General features: G+C 37.1%; 1 protein-coding gene across 4 annotated transcripts in view; it reads left to right on the top strand.

Moving 5' to 3' along the window:
- Positions 1-10,631: 10,631 nt before the first annotated feature.
- The window catches only part of LOC111329499 (putative skeletal organic matrix protein 5), an 11,929-nt gene continuing 7,560 nt past the window's right edge, over positions 10,632-15,000 (top strand). For 2 of the 4 annotated variants that reach the window (XM_022934222.2, XM_088746055.1), the window contains exons 1-4: positions 10,632-10,919; positions 13,988-14,265; positions 14,489-14,603; positions 14,832-14,954. In XM_022934222.2, coding sequence (XP_022789957.2) covers positions 10,847-10,919; positions 13,988-14,265; positions 14,489-14,603; positions 14,832-14,954 — 589 coding nt within the window. In that variant the 5' untranslated portion in view covers positions 10,632-10,846. Of the gene's footprint in view, positions 10,920-12,174; positions 12,263-13,987; positions 14,266-14,488; positions 14,604-14,831; positions 14,965-15,000 lie in introns of those variants that run through there. The other 2 variants (XM_088746057.1, XM_088746058.1) reach the window with 2 other exon arrangements.

Here is a 15,000-nt window from a genome sequence, read left to right as displayed (position 1 = left end):
GACTTCGCCGAAGAGCGAAATTTCTATGAATTTAAAGCCCTCGTATGCATAGCAGCACGAAAACCCCAGAAAAATAACTCTACAAACGGTAAGTTTATCATTTCTACTTCTCATATTTCAAATATTAAACGTTTATTTCACTTAACACATATTCAAATAATTTTTTGAAGCTACCCTACTTTTCGCACTGAACTTAGGTAAATAGATAGACGAATCCGTATTTTATTTCAGATTTAAATGGTGATTCTACTTTTTTGTGAAAACATAGGGGGAAAATAGTTCTAAAAGTCTGTGGAATAAGTAAGTTTTTCACTGCTTTTACAAGCACAAACGAGGCCTCCAAAAGTGGGCTAGATTCGACCTTCGAATGACGCCAATTATGTGTGAATTGAGTTTTATCACTTTTCTCGAAAACAAAAGAATTTTTCAACAAACTACATATGTCTTGGTTTGTTTACCTATAGGCCTACCTAATATTAGAATATGAGCCAATTCGATTTTTTGACTGTTGTCGGTGATCAGTTGTGAATTTGTCTGATTTTTAGTGACATCTCCTACTACATCATCAAGATGAAGTTTCCAAAAATTGCTACAACTCACAGCTATCATCAGTTATTCTTTTTAACAAACTTAACCTTAAGGCCTTAACCATGTTTTCATAATCAACTATGTTGATACCAACAGAATCGTAGGGCGCATAAGTGGAGCGTCTAGTAACTTTATCTTTTCCATTCCATAGAAAATGAACTAGATTGTTAAATTCTTTTATAATTTCAGGTGGAGTAGTTAACAAAGAACCAGAGTATGTCATTTTCGAAAGTAAAAAGGCCTTTATAATCGTTACTTTACCATGGATGGACAGCCTTCTGACTTTCCAAAGGTTAATCACGTTTTTTATTTTCTTTAGTCTTTGTTTAAAGTTCTTTTCAACTGACAGCTTTGTATCATACGCTAAATGAATCCCTAAGAACTTAGTACAGGTTTGCAATTTGACTCCGAATGGTGGATCTTCACAACTCTCAAGAGAACCAATCCGCATTTCTTCGGTCCTTTTAACATTCAGTTTTAGACCAGAAGCCCTCTCAAACTCTTCCAGTTAGCTAAAAGTGCATTAGCGGAGTTCAAATCCGATAAAACAACTGTTGCACAGCAAACTGTGACAATTTAGTCTCCAAATCACTAATTTCTATCCCTTTGATACTATCTTTATTTCTAATGGCAATAGCTAAAATTTCAACCCCAATTGCAAACACGTAAGGAGAGAACGGGTCTCCTTATCTGACTCCACGCTCAATATTGTAGTGGGAGCATATACCATTGTTTATGTCGCAGTTCTGAATATTTTTGTAGAAAATATTAACCCATCTTATAAAATCTGGTCCAAAATTAAATAGTTCTAGACATATATTAAGAAAGTCCCATTCTAAGCTATCAAAAGCTTTTTCAAAGTCAATAAAAAGCAAAATACTAGGTTTGTTGTTATCTTTTGTATATTCAATTATGTCAAGCATTGAGCGAATATTGTCACAAAGATTTAGACCTGGGTTGTATCCTGACTGATTCTCGCCGTTGTATTAAATCCGGCAGCACACGCTTCAGTCTTTCAGCGATAACTTTAGAAGCAACTTTTGCATAAACATTTAGCAGGGAAATCGGTCGACAGTTTTAAAGATCACATCGGTCTTGCTCTTTTTTCTCAATCAGTGTAAAAGACTTTTGTAAAAGACTCGTTGAAAGATTCTACTAAAAGTTCTCCAACCGAGTTCCAAAAAGATCGATAAAATTCTATTGGCAAACCATCGTTCCCAGGAGTATTGTTTAAAGCAAAAGGATTCAAAACCTTCGAGCATTCATCTAAGGTAACAACTCCTTCGCCAAACTGTCAATAATCTCCTAAAAAGTTTTGGTATTGGGAGATCGTCATGATTAAAGGGGGCTTCCATTTGTTGTGCATAAACACGATGAGATCTATACGGACTTTCGTAGAACTACCTTTTCCGCATGTAAAATTTCGAAAGGGTCAGAAGTGATAACGCCACTCAGCCGAAGTTCCGAGCGTGTTTCTTAAGATGATTTCGTTTCTCTAAGTTGAGAAGAAACCTAGAGTTGTTTTCTTCATGTTCATGCCAGCTTGCTCTGGATCTTAAAATTATACCTTCCACTTTTTCTTCGTACATTTTTTCCATTCTTTCTGTCAGGACATTTAAAGCTACCAAATTTTCCTCGGATGGATCATTTCGAAAAACTAAATGCGCGTTCTGAAATTGTTCGTTTAGTTGCTGCTCTTCTCTTTGTCTTTGCTTGTATCTTGTTTCTATTCATAGAGTATTATAATAATAATAATAATAATAATAATAATAATAATAATGATATTTATCCAGGGAGCCCACTCGTCTTGGCGGTTTTCAGTGGGGCCCTGCAAATAACAAAATAGAATTACCTTGGAAAAAAATTGATATTACAAATTAATTTTAGAATAACTCAACAATGAGATATTGCATTAGTTACAAAGCTTTGCCTTAAAGAGGGACAATGATTTGCTGTTTTTAATGTCATTGTCTAAGTTGTTCCAATCCTTAGAGGCTTGATAAATGAAAGTTTCACGCTTGCCCCAATTGGTACGCACGCGAGGAAGATGTAAATCAGTGCTTCTGCGAGTTAGATGAGAATGAAAACTACTATTGCGCCTGATGTCAAATTTCAAATCAATTTCTTCTAATATATATTTTTGCATCATAACAAAGCGATGGAAGTGTCGTCTCTTTGAGAGGGACTTTAGGTCCAAACGATCCAGTGTCTCAGTTGATGAACTTCTTGGTGGCAAATTAAGCAGGACCTTGGCTGCCTTGTTTTGAAGAACTTGCAGCTGACCCATGAGCGTGTTGTTATTTTTGTCACCCCACACTGTGTCTCCATAGTCAAACAGTGGGATGATTAAGCAATTATATAGTGTTCGTTTAGCGTGTAGAGGCAAAAGATGTCGTTTTCTCTTTATCATTCCAATCCTTTGATTGATCTTTGTACTGATGGTATCAATGTGCTAGGACCAAGACAGAGTTTGGTTTATAACAACTCCCAAGTACTTAAGCGAGTCAGACCTATCAATAGCAGTGGAATTTACTTTAAGAGAGAGGTCATTGACTAGTTTAAACTTCCGTGGGTTACCAAAAATAACGAAATTGCATTTAGAAAAATTTAGTGTCAACAGATTACTCGAAAACCAGTTGGAAACTGTAGTCAAATCTGAATTTAACTTACTTTCAAGGTCAGATAGATTAGTCGAAGAGTAATGAATTACGATGTCATCAGCGTAAAGAATAATTTCACTGGCAAGCTGACACGATGGTAAATCATTAGCGTAGATAAGGAAAAGAAGCGGTCCTAATATACTTCCTTGCGGGACCCCAACAGTTATTGGTGTAGCAACAGAGAGTGCATCTCCGACAGACGTCCTTTGTTTTCTGTTTGTGAGATATGACTGGAACCAATTTAGAGTATCATCTGAGAGTCCAACTGAATTAAGTTTATGAAGTAAAAGGTGGTGGTCAGCTGTGTCGAACGCTTTCGAGAGATCTAAGAAAACTTCTTAATATCATACTTAACCCAGTCCCAATTGAGCGCGGATCAGACAGGTCTATTCTACCTTCGTGTATCCAAGTAGAAATTGTATGATTTATCTCGTCAACATAAACTTCATCTCTTAATAAAGAGCAGTTTAATTTCCAAAGTCGGGGACCCTTAACGCCCTCACCAACATCTTTAAATTCTATTTTGACCGCCGAGTCATCTGTTTTATTAGATGGTATAATATCAATATGACAAACATTATCTGATACCGAGTTCGAGATTAGCCAGTAGTCTAATCTAGACAAAACTAATGGTTCTGGTTGACTCCACGTAAAACTCCGCTTTGTAGGATTTTTAACACGCCAAATATCATGCAGATCAAGTTCTCAACTAATTTGTTATCGCGATTTGGACCATCTATATTGAATAAAATAGCTCGTTGACCTTTCAAGAGAACTTTTACCATAATATAACAACCATCTGTGTCTGTGATTATTTCTTCAACAGAGCAATCAAAGTTCATTCGGATTAGAATTGCAACCCCACGAGAGTTGTTAGCCCCATGCGAACAAATGAAGGGAACGCCCTATCCCCTTTTCCACAATACCTCATTATCTTTCGAGGAGTGTGTTTCCTGAAGTAATATAACATCTACTTTTTGCTTTCTACGCAATGCAAATATTGTTCTTCTTTTACGAAAGTTTCTGATGCCTCTTACATTTAAGGAAATAAATTTACCCACTACTACTAAAGATAAAAAAGAGCGAAACTAAGGCAACAAACTGAAAACTACTAGGGGAGTCGGATCTTGTCTGAATAAATTTTGTAAGCATGAACCAAAGACGCATTAATTATTGTAGACAGATAGTTAAAACTTTTGTTAAGAGGAAAGGTAAAAAAAACTGGTACACACGAAATTAATCTTAAAACTAAAGCGAACATTAGTTGATAGAATGACAAAATTTTTCTAATATTTACACAGTTCGCGCCTGTGCCTTGCACAAGCCGTCTGAAGACAAGCGAATTCGTCGCTTGATGCTTACCGCAAAGAAAACTGCCATTGTTGTGCTCCGAAATGAGGAACTAATTAACAATTATTCCACAAGCGTGCGTTGGATATGAGATGATAGATAGCCAACGAGGCGCATAGCGCCGAGTTGGCTATAATCATCTCATGTCCAACAAGTGCGAGTGGAATAATTGTTTTATTAAAAACGCCCCCAAGATATAAGACAAATCTTACCAAATCTTAAATTTTTTAGCTCCCTTTTAATTTTAAGCTTACGCGTACGCTTACCATATTTGTAGATTATGGTATATTGGCTCATATACCACAATGATCCAGTTTTTAATAATTAACAATTATTCCACGAGCGCGCGTTGGATATGAGATGATAGATAGCCAACGAGGCGCCTAGCGCCGAGTTGGCTATAATCATCTCATATTCAACAAGCGCGAGTGGAATAATTGTTATGTTAAAAACGCCCCCAAGAAATTATTATTTTGTAAGAAGAAACTGGATTTTTTAGCTCCCTTTTGATTTTAAGCTGACGCGTACGCTTACCATATTTGTAGATTATGGTATATTGGCTCATATACCATAATGGGTAAGCCAATAAAAAGTCTTGAATTGCATTATCCAATGATCCAGTTTTTAATAATAACAGTTATTCTACAGGTACGGCCTTACCGTCTACGTGTAATAAGAAGTAAGGCCCTTTCTAAATCGAAAATAACTTTTGCTCAGCACAGAGCTCAATACGACACGTCTTTATTCCATCGTGTCCAGTCTCTTCTCCAGATTTGAATATCAGCTGGCAGAGTGACTTAAGATATCACGTTGAAGCAAAGAACGATGAGGTAACATCCAGGTCTCAATGGTCAAAAGAAAGTGAGGAATTTTTACCGCAAGGAAAAAATGACTTTTTGCATTTATTTGCATTTATTTCGTGGACTCGGTCTCAGAAAGCTGTCTGTGATATGAAGAATTCGATTCTTATCTTTGTTCTGTTACTTGGTATTTCATGATATCTGCCTCTGTCTCATCGCAAGGTCAGTTCTACCATTACTCATTTCTGTTAGGGGATCATGAAGGGAAAGTAGTCATTATGAATAATAGTTACTGTTTAACGCCTGCTATCTGTTTGAAGGAGGTTTTGTTATTAATCTACAAAATAGCAATTGGACGTAAAGACAGCGCAGAGTGACAATAACTCAAGCGCGCGCTATTTACATTTTTCGCGTATTTAATATTCAAATTGAAACGTAAGCCCTGACACGTAATTTGTAACGTACCTCAAGGAGCCTCGAAAGGGTTTTTTTGACCGCGCGGAGAATGAATTCCAAGATACACGCAAGCAAATTACTCGCGAGAGAAATTAGCGATGGCGCGCGCGATCAGATCCGCGGCCGAGTTGTAAACAAACATGGCCGCCATGAGCGTTTCAAAATTGCCGGGTACCTCTATTGTTTCCAGGGGAAGTGGTTGTTTGAGAAACAAAAATGGAAAGTTTACTTCTTGAGAGTAGGTAGGAAAATGTTTGGATGGTAGGACTTTTGCCGAAAGTGGTCAAAAAAGGTTTATTTAACGAGCTAAAGGAGGATGGTGAAGTCAACACCCCATCAACAAAGTCGCGACGAGTGTGTTCGGTACGTCTTCCTTTGTTCCGCGAAAAATTAAAGTGGATACCTCTGAGTGCTACGATTTGTTTCGCATTGAATTTGGTTCCTAATAAAATGAAATGACCGAGAACTTTCCTAAACAAATCACCGGAAGATGACAAGGAAAACGAATCATTGTTGGATCCAGGATAGTTAACATTGACAGTATGTTTCATGAACGGAAATGGAGAAGTGTAAATGTTGCCATAAAAAAAAAAACAACATAATTTTCAGTGAACAAGAGATCGTAAAAATGTATATGAGACTTAAATTCTAATTCAACCACAAACGGTAAAAGTAAAAAAAAATATTCATTTTAACCTTGTGAGAGAGATTCTTGATATTTTACTCGATAAACTGTAAATTACAACTACGAAAATTCAAACTCGCATTTGTTAAAAAGGCATTGCAAAATTTGTTTTGTTTTCCATTTAAAACGAAATAAAGAAAGTTCACGGTCATGACAGTGGCAAAGAGAAAAAAAGGAAAATGAAGCCAAGGCTTGTTCATACCTCTAGTACCTTGAAAAATATAGAAATTCGCAAAATCTGTGACGAGCAACAAATTACTGTTGTGTATAAAACCCTGATTTCCACTTAGTTTGACGCTCATGACAATCTGGAAGACGTCAAAGTAAATTATTTTCACTCCAAATTGTTTTCACTCCTCCACTTCAAACAATTATACGGTCAATCATGGTAAATGTGCATCACCGAATGAGGCCTTCGATCAAGCCATCTTCTCGGAACAACGACAAGATACCATCCAGACGTTCGATGGAAAGCTTCATCTTCACGACAAACATGGTCCAGAAGCTGGCAGAGGCTGGTTTGTCTCATGTTACACTTCAATATCTGTACGAGAAACTCAACATTAAAGGCCTCAATGTTGTACTGGCATTGGCGCCCCCTGCAAAATCAAATTTTGCAATGCTTTTTTAACAAATGCGAGTTTGAATTTTCGTAGTTGTAATTTACAGTTTATCGAGTGAAATATCATATATCGAATTCCGCAAGAGAATTCTCTCCGGAATGTTCTTACATTTCCAACTGTCGTAACGGTAAGCAGTCTGAGTCTCAAATGATGACTTATTTTTCAGGAATGTGTAAAATCACGAAACAATGTGAATCCATCTTCAGGATGTACAATTTTTTCCGCGCTGAGGGCATCGTCGATTGATCACGCGGACACCGACTCATCCTCGCGAAAATGAGCCCTGGAGTCAGCGGTATCGTTTAAAGCGCGTTACCGGATATAAAAGTGTAAGCTAAAATTGCAAAAAACCGGAAAGAAAGCTTGCTAAGTTGATGAACTAATATCTCGAAAATTAGTTCGGTGACCTACTCTGATTTTTTGTGTACATATTATTTTCATCATTACGCATTTCTGAGGAAAATTTTTAAAAAATTTTTTTACATTTTAAAAAGCATTTTCCTATATAATTCAAGTTCTACAAGTTAGTTTTTTTTATATCACGTATATAGATAGAGAATTTGATGATGTTAAATAAATATGAAAAAAAATACTTGGTTACCGACTTGGTTTTTGAGATATCTTTCAAAAACTGAGTTTTAGAAAGTCTTTTAGCACTAATGTACTTATGATGCACGTTCCTCGCAGTAGATAGCGCTATTTAAGCAATGGCGAAAATCAGACCTGAAAAAAATCAGGCCTGTACGGGATTCGAACCACTGACCTCTGCGATACTAGTGCAGCGCTCTACCAATTGAGCTAACAAGCCAACTGGGAGCAGGCCGTTAAGTTGATTCGTAATAAACCCGTGAAAGTGATAAATAAGATACAATGAAATATATGAAGTTCATATATTCGAAACTGCGGTATTAGATACGTATGATGCACGATCCTCGCAGTAGATAGCTTGTTAGCTCAATTGGTAGAGCGCTGCACTAGTATCGCAGAGGTCAGTGGTTCGAATCCCGTACAGGCCTGATTTTTTTTTTTTTCATGTCTGATTTTCGCTATTGCTTAAATAGCGCTATCTACTGCGAGGATCGTGCATCATACGTATCTAATACCGCAGTTCCGAATATATGAACTTCATATATTTCATTGTATCTTATTTATCACTTTCACGGTTTATTACGAATCAACTTAACGGCCTGCTCCCAGTTGGCTTGTTAGCTCAATTGGTAGAGCGCTGCACTAGTATCGCAGAGGTCAGCGGTTCGAATCCCGTACAGGCCTGATTTTTTTCAGGTCTGATTTTCGCTATTGCTTAAATAGCGCTATCTACTGCGAGGATCATGCATCATACGTATCTAATACCGCAGTTCCGAATATATGAACTTCATATATTTCATTGTATCTTACTAATGTACTGTTGCCATGGCAACAGATGATGCCTGACGAGCCCCTTTAAAAGATTGCTCTAACATAGTGTTAAGCACATGTCAAGTCATTATCCTGATGATAAGTTTGACAGTACTGATATCTTTTACTGATTGGCACTTGCTGTAAATTGTGGAAAACCCTTTAGAGCCTCCTTAAAATAAATAGCACTTATGCGCGATGACGTCAAAACAATTTCTCGCAGCCTCAAACCGAGGCTTGGTGGTGATCGCTTCGCGTGTTTTGTTGGTGTTTAGGAAGAGAATCAATTCCCCTTGTCTGTTTTTTTCACTTTTTGTTCGAAATGCCTCAATGGTGTCTTGCCTAGGGCTGTACTAACTCTTCAGACATGAAAATCAAAAAGTCCTGGCATCGCTTACCTCAGGAGAACAAAGAACTGCTTTCGAAATGGCTTGCAAAAATTCGGCGAAACTTTAGGCTATGTGGCGACCACTTTGAAGCCGACTGTTTTAGGAAAATCCCGGGTTCTTTGCTTGTCAACTTGAAACCAGGGTCTAATCCCACAAAGTTTTGCTTTGTGCAAGAAAAAAACACCGAGGAAACCTCCATCAGAGCGAAAGTCGGTCGAACGAAAGCAGCCGAGTTCGTACGTAAACACAGCGTCGGACGATCTGCCAGAAACATGTGATGGCTTTGAAAGTGACAACATTGGTGGTGATGGTTTCGCGGCAATATCAGAGAAAAATATATGTCACGTACATCGCACATGGCTGTAGGAAATTCGCCTAAAATCACTCTTTCTGAGGATGATATCGACGGAGCTTCCTTAAGAGTGAACACCCCTAGTCAACTGACTATTCCTGCGTTAAAGAGATGGCTTTCCTGCAGGAAAGGAGGGAAATTGAGCGGAACGAAGCGATCCTTGCTCGAAAGGTAAATACACTTGAATAGCTTATTTCCCCGGCATGCCGGTATTTTACGTTGGATGATCAAACTAAAAGAAATCAACTGTCCCTTTCAGAGTTCAAAGTTATATAAATAGTGCTCTCGATAATGACCTTATTGATCCAGACAATGCTGTCACTTTCAAATCCATCACATAGTTCTGGCAAATCGTCCGACGCTGTGTTTACGTATTCGACCGATTTTCGCTCTGATGGAGGTTTCCTCGGTGTTTTTTCTTGCACAAAGCAAAACTTTGTGGGAATTGACCCTGGTTTCAAGTTGACAAGCAAGGAACCCGGGATTTTCCTAAAACAGTCGGCTTCAAAGTGGTCGCCACATAGCCTCGAGTGCTCATTAACTGGCGTGTTTGTTCGCCGAATTTTTGCAAGCCATTTCGAAAGCAGTTCTTTGTTCTCCTGCGGTAAGCGATCCCACGATTTTTTGATTTTTATGTCTGAATAGGTTGTACAACCCTAGGCATTACACCATTGAGGCATTTCGAACAAAGAGTGAAAAAAACAGACGAGGGGAATTGATTATTTCACTAAATACCAACAAAACGCGCGAAGCGATCACCACCAAGCCTCGGTTTGACGCTGCGAGAAACTGTTTTGACGTCATCGCGGATCAAATGTACAACCGTTAAAAGCTCATTTGCAACTGAAGATGACATGAGAAAGTCGAAACATGTCTTGTAAATTTAAACTCAAAGTTGTTGTTTCTTTTTTTGAAAATAGCAATTCTTTTAAAGAGCTTAACACTTTTTTCAACTGCTTAACTAAGAAACGCTGGGTGAATGGATGATATGATCACGCTAACCTCATGTTATCGTAATTTTTTGTCAAGCTAGTTTGCTATATGATGTAGAGCTATAAAGTGATGACAAAAGTTTTTAAAATATTCATAACTAGTTGTCGTAAAATGAGGCAGGTAGTCTAGTTTTTAGCAGTCTATCTCAGAGCAGAGGACGATTTTCGGGCCCAGTAGGGGCAAACTCACTTTCCTTATCAATGAGAGCCCAGTAATACAGAAGAAGCGATTACATTTTCCATTTAGTATCTTTCTAAGAATTAGTGATTTCAGACTTTAACCGCTGTTATGTTAGTACGATTAATTCTTAATAGACTTGTCGAGAGGCTTAGTAAAAATGATTTATATATTTCAACCAATTAGTTTTTTTCGTGCTGGCACAAAGGCTAAACATATCAAATTAAAACAAAAAACTATCAGGTAACACCCAGCTCTCATTGGTTTAGAGAAAATCAGGAAGTTTTTACCATAAGAAAAACTTCAAAATAAGGTTGTTGCATCAATTTGCACATACTTCGGAAAGTCAGTCGTAGACATCTGCCGATCTGCGCGATGAATAAGTCGATATTTATCTTTGTTTTGATACTTTGGTGCTTCATGATGTTTGCTTCTGTCTCATCGCGAGGTTAGCTTTACCATTACTCATTTTTGAGCAGGGATAAAGAAGGGACAGTAGTCTTTCTTAATCACAGTTAACTTTTAACACCTATTCGTTATTATTCGTTTAAAGGATTTGTTTTTTTTTCTCTCTCTCTCTCTCTCTCTCTCTCTCTCTCTCTACAAGAGAGAACTGTCTAGCGATAGCTAGTGATAGCGATAGCTTAACCGTGAATTCTTTCAACTTCTTAACCAAGCAAATTACTAGTAATGGAAACATAGTTAGGCTGATAGTTTGTAAAGGTACATTCATATGAATTTCATTACGAATGGTTTTCATTTCTTGTCTTTGGTTTGTCTTGTTTTTTTGTTTTTTTCCCCTAAATTACTCTTTGCTATCGAGTTGGTTCATTTACGAGTTTTTACAAATATTCAGTCCGCTTCACTAAATAAAACTAAGAACTTGCGTTTTGAAAATTTACCACGCTCTTCTTTTGGAGAATTTGTGATTGTAAATCTATTACTTAAAAATTTGTATTTTCCGTGGACATCAATTTCCATCAGCAAGTTTCCTGCAGATGACAGCACGGATAATTGCCACCGAGAAATTAAATGGAACACAAATGCCTGAGGTGCTTTTAAATAGTCTGAATAGGACTGCAAATGGTGGACGAATTGAGAAATTTAAGACACTTAAATATTCAGACATATAAACTGTCGATAATTACAAAAGCTCATGACTAAACCTATCTATTTCCATTATTATTGATACTATCATCATTATCACGTCATTTATTTTCATCTCAATTAATTTGCCAGTTTGTTTTCTTTCCTTAAATTTATTTTGAATTTCTAAGACTTTTTTGGCCATGCTAGTCTAGTTTTAGTAATCTATTTCAGAGCAGAGGACGATTTTGGGCCCAATAGGGACAAAATCACTTTCTCCTTATCCTATCAATGAAAGCCAAGTAAAGCACAAGAAGCATTTACATTTTCGATTTAGTTTCTTTCTGAGAATAAGTTAACTGATTTTCAAACTTTAACCGCTGTTATGTCAGTACGATTAATCATCAAGAAACTAGTGAAGTAAGATAAATAATCTGTTTTCTCCCAATGAAATGAATGCCTGCCGGTAGAATTACTAAAGATATCAGATTAAAAGGATGATAAGGTAACATCCAGGTCTCATTGGTCAAAAGAAAGTCAGGAAGTGTTTACTTTAGGAAAAAATTAAATTGGAATTCTGGAGTCAAATTTCACATATTTCATGAAGTCGGTCTCAGAGAGCGACCTGCGACATGAAGAATTCGATTTTTATCTCTGTTCTGTTACTTTGGGGTTTTATGATAACTGCTTCTTTCTCATCCCAAGGTTAGTTCTTACCGTAACTCATTTCTGAGTGGGAATAGTGGGGGAGAAGTGGTGCTCTTAATTATAGTTACCCGTTTAGCGCTCGTACCTGTTATTTGTCTCCACAAAAGAAATTCGTTTTAAAGATTACTCAACACCTTTTTAAACTTCTTTTAACGGCCTAACCAAGAAACTCTGGGTGAATGGATGATCAGTGGGCGGATGGTTTGTTTGAGTAAGTTTTTGTGCATCTCCTACGAAGCGAATTGCGAAAGATCTTCTGTATTTTTATTTCTTACACTGATTCTTTGTTATCAAGCTCGTTAACCAAGTTTGTCTGTTGCAATATTTTCTACCTATCTGTCCACCTCTTTATTCATCTGTTAATTTTTTGTACTGTCGTAATGAGGAAGTTTACTCTTTTTGGATTCCGCTCTTCTTGTTTTTGTCTGCTACAACTTAACGGCCTGCTCCCAGTTGGCTTGTTAGCTCAATTGGTAGAGCGCTGCACTAGTATCGCAGAGGTCAGTGGTTCGAATCCCGTACAGGCCTGAATTTTTTTCAGGTCTGATTTTCGCTATTGCATAAATAGCACTATCTATTGCGAAGGATCGTGCATCATACGTAGTGGTTATTGTGTTGGTAAAGTCAGATATTTGCTCAATTTCAGTCAACTTTTTCTCAAAAAAAGAAAAAACTACAGTCGAGCGTTATGATAATTATGTAGCTTTTCAGTGTGTAGTAATTTAATCGGCTGAAGAACAAGGTGTCATACAACAAAGCTCTCCTGCAATACAGGTTCTTTGTCAAAGTTACTTGTTTATTGATCTGGATCATTCATGGATTTCTTTAACGATTCCGTCCACTTTACTCATCAAAACTGAGAACTTGCGTCTTAACTGAGAAAATTTACTCTCCTTTATTTTAGGGGAGTTTTCGAATGTAAATTTCTTGCTTAAATATTTGCACATTCTGCGGAAATTAATTACCATCCTGCAGATAACGGTACAGATAATTACTACCTAGAAATAGTCCGATAGAAACGCAATTGGATGGATGAATTAAAATAATTTAGGATACTTAAATATTTATTACTCGACGTTTCGGGGTCATCGTGACTCCATTATCAAGAGACTAGTTTAAAAACATGCAAATAAGGAAAGGTACAAGAATAGCATAAATTAGACTGAACGGCTTAAACAAACACCTTGGCGCGGATGGAATCCGTTTGCACGTTCAGTGTTGGCTTACGCATGCGAATATACAACATTTCATTAACAAGGCAATCAAATTTGCCGTTACAAATAACGGCAAATTTGATTGCCTTGTTAATGAAATGTTGTATATTCGCATGCGTAAGCCAACACTGAACGTGCAAACGGATTCCATCCGCGCCAAGGTGTTTGTTTAAGCCGTTCAGTCTAATTTATGCTATTCTTGTACCTTTCCTTATTTGCATGTTTTTAAACTAGTCTCTTGATAATGGAGTCACGATGACCCCGAAACGTCGAGTAATAAATCTTTCCTGGTTTTTTCTATGCCTTTGCTTTAGCAAATCCCTGCTGATCAAGTACTTAAATATTTAGACAAATAAACTGTAGATAATTATGAAACCTCATTACGAAACCAAATTATTACCATCATTATTAATATTTTTATTATTACTATCACTTATTTTAAGTTAATCTCTATTACAATTGTTTTCCTTTTCTGGTATACATATATTTGTATTTTTAAATTTCTAAGACTTTTCTGATACAGACCAATGCCGTCATTTGAAGTTTGCGCCTGAAAAAGCACTTGATAGCAGACGTCTCATAAACCATGTGATCCGCACCGCTGAAGTCACGATAATGGAGTTTTGTGAGAACATGTGTTATATGGAACCCAACTGCGTCAGCATTAATCTTGATAAACGAGTTGGTAGAAACGGAAGGTACAAGTGTGAATTGAATAATGTTACTCACGAAGGACACGAACACGAACTGGAGAAGAAAGGCCATTATTTTTATCGTGCAGCTGAGGTAGGAGTTGGATCATTTGCAAATAGTTAATTTCAGGGATAAATAACTACTTCCCAATCATAAGCGTTGGAATGATAGCTATAATTCTAAGATCACTGTAAATATATTTATCTCTAGCATTATCAGTATGCCCCTCGTTTTCTATCTTATTTAGAGCAAACAACTGAAAATATCTCAGAGTACGATATAAGATTGTAAATATTTTTTCTCCTTTCGGCTTCAGAGCGCTTGTGTTGATAATCCTTGCGATAACAATGCTACTTGTCAAAGCGGTTTTACAGACAAAGGATATTGCTGTTTGTGTACTACTGGATTCAAAGGTCCGAACTGCAGTAAAGGTAAACCTTTAAATGTGATTATTTAAAAATTTTACAAACCGACTGTGTGCTCATGTGGGCTCAAAGTTTTATACACACCTTCTAAAATATACCTGTAAATGTTTAGGTCCGGCATGTCATAAAATCGCACAATAACCAGCTCTCAACTGGCTTGGTGGCCCTCTCAGTTAGAGAGCCGCTTGAAAATTATAAGACTATCCTGTCGGATCACACTTATCATTTTTTTAGATATCGACGAGTGTGCTGTAGGAACACAAAACTGCAATGAAAATGCTGTTTGCAACAATACCAAAGGTTCCTACAACTGCTCATGTAAACCTGGATATTCTGGAGATGGACGGACTTGCAAAGGTAAACGAGACCAAAACACTAGTTTCTTTGAAGAACAAAGTGATGG

This window comes from Stylophora pistillata, chromosome 14 (genome assembly GCF_964205215.1).
Source record: "Stylophora pistillata chromosome 14, jaStyPist1.2, whole genome shotgun sequence".
In the NCBI taxonomy this organism is placed as follows: domain Eukaryota; kingdom Metazoa; phylum Cnidaria; class Anthozoa; order Scleractinia; family Pocilloporidae; genus Stylophora; species Stylophora pistillata.
Note: the sequence above shows the minus strand (reverse complement) of the source record. Positions and strands in the feature narration are given on the sequence as shown.